The 818-nt window shown below is 41.4% G+C and overlaps 1 protein-coding gene across 1 annotated transcript in view; it reads right to left on the bottom strand.

Annotated features, from left to right (window-relative positions):
- LOC132066501 (uncharacterized) overlaps nucleotides 1-514 on the bottom strand; it is a 2,862-nt gene extending 2,348 nt beyond the window's left edge. Inside the window, exon 1 of the mRNA XM_059459805.1 lies at nucleotides 124-514. Within this exon, the coding sequence (XP_059315788.1) occupies nucleotides 124-514 (391 nt within the window). The remainder of the gene's footprint in view (nucleotides 1-123) is intronic.
- Nucleotides 515-818: the final 304 nt, after the last annotated feature.

An 818-nucleotide genomic window follows, 5' to 3' on the forward strand; every position in this document is an offset into this window, starting at 1 on the left:
TAACCACTTGGTCCTCGTGGACCCTCACAACTAATGCTAACCAGTCGAAACATGAAATAAAAAAATCACACCTTTAGTCTACACTTTCGCTAGAATTCGATGACCACAAGGTTCGACACATACCTGGAATAGGGAATAAGTGAGGGTATCTGTTCTTCATATCCTCCTCCGCTTCCCAAGTCGCTTCTTCGGTATTATGATTTTTCCACAGGACTTTAACCGAAGCTACATCTTTTGTTCTCAACCTTCTAACTTGTCGATCTAAGATTTGCACAGGTTCTTCTTCATAAGACAACCCTTCGTTGATTTCAATCTCTTCATGAGTCAAGACATGGGAGGGATCCGGTTTATACAACCTCAACATCGAAATGTGAAACATAGGAAGCACCATATCCACCTCAGATAGTAACCTCAACTCGTAAGCCACCTTCCCAACTCTTCTCTCGATTTCATAAGGGTCAATAAAATGAGGGCTAAGCTTACCTTTCCTACCAAACTGCATTACTTCCTTCATTGGTGACACTTTTAAGAATACCTCATCTCCTATAGTAAACTCAAGCTCGCGATGCCTTATATCCGTATAAGACTTCTGTTGACTTTGAGCTGTCTTGAGTCATTGCACAATGAGGCTCACCTTGTCGATTGCTTCGTGAACTGAATTACGACCCAACAACTCTACTTTGGTGGGTTCAAACCACCCAATTAGAGATCTACAATGCCTCCCATATAGTGCTTCATACGAAGCCATCTGAATATTCGCTTGGTAACTATTATTGTAAGCAAACTCCACAAGAGGTAGATTTTCATCCCAATTACCT

The sequence above is a fragment of the Lycium ferocissimum genome, chromosome 8, assembly GCF_029784015.1.
Source record: "Lycium ferocissimum isolate CSIRO_LF1 chromosome 8, AGI_CSIRO_Lferr_CH_V1, whole genome shotgun sequence".
NCBI classification, from domain to species: domain Eukaryota; kingdom Viridiplantae; phylum Streptophyta; class Magnoliopsida; order Solanales; family Solanaceae; genus Lycium; species Lycium ferocissimum.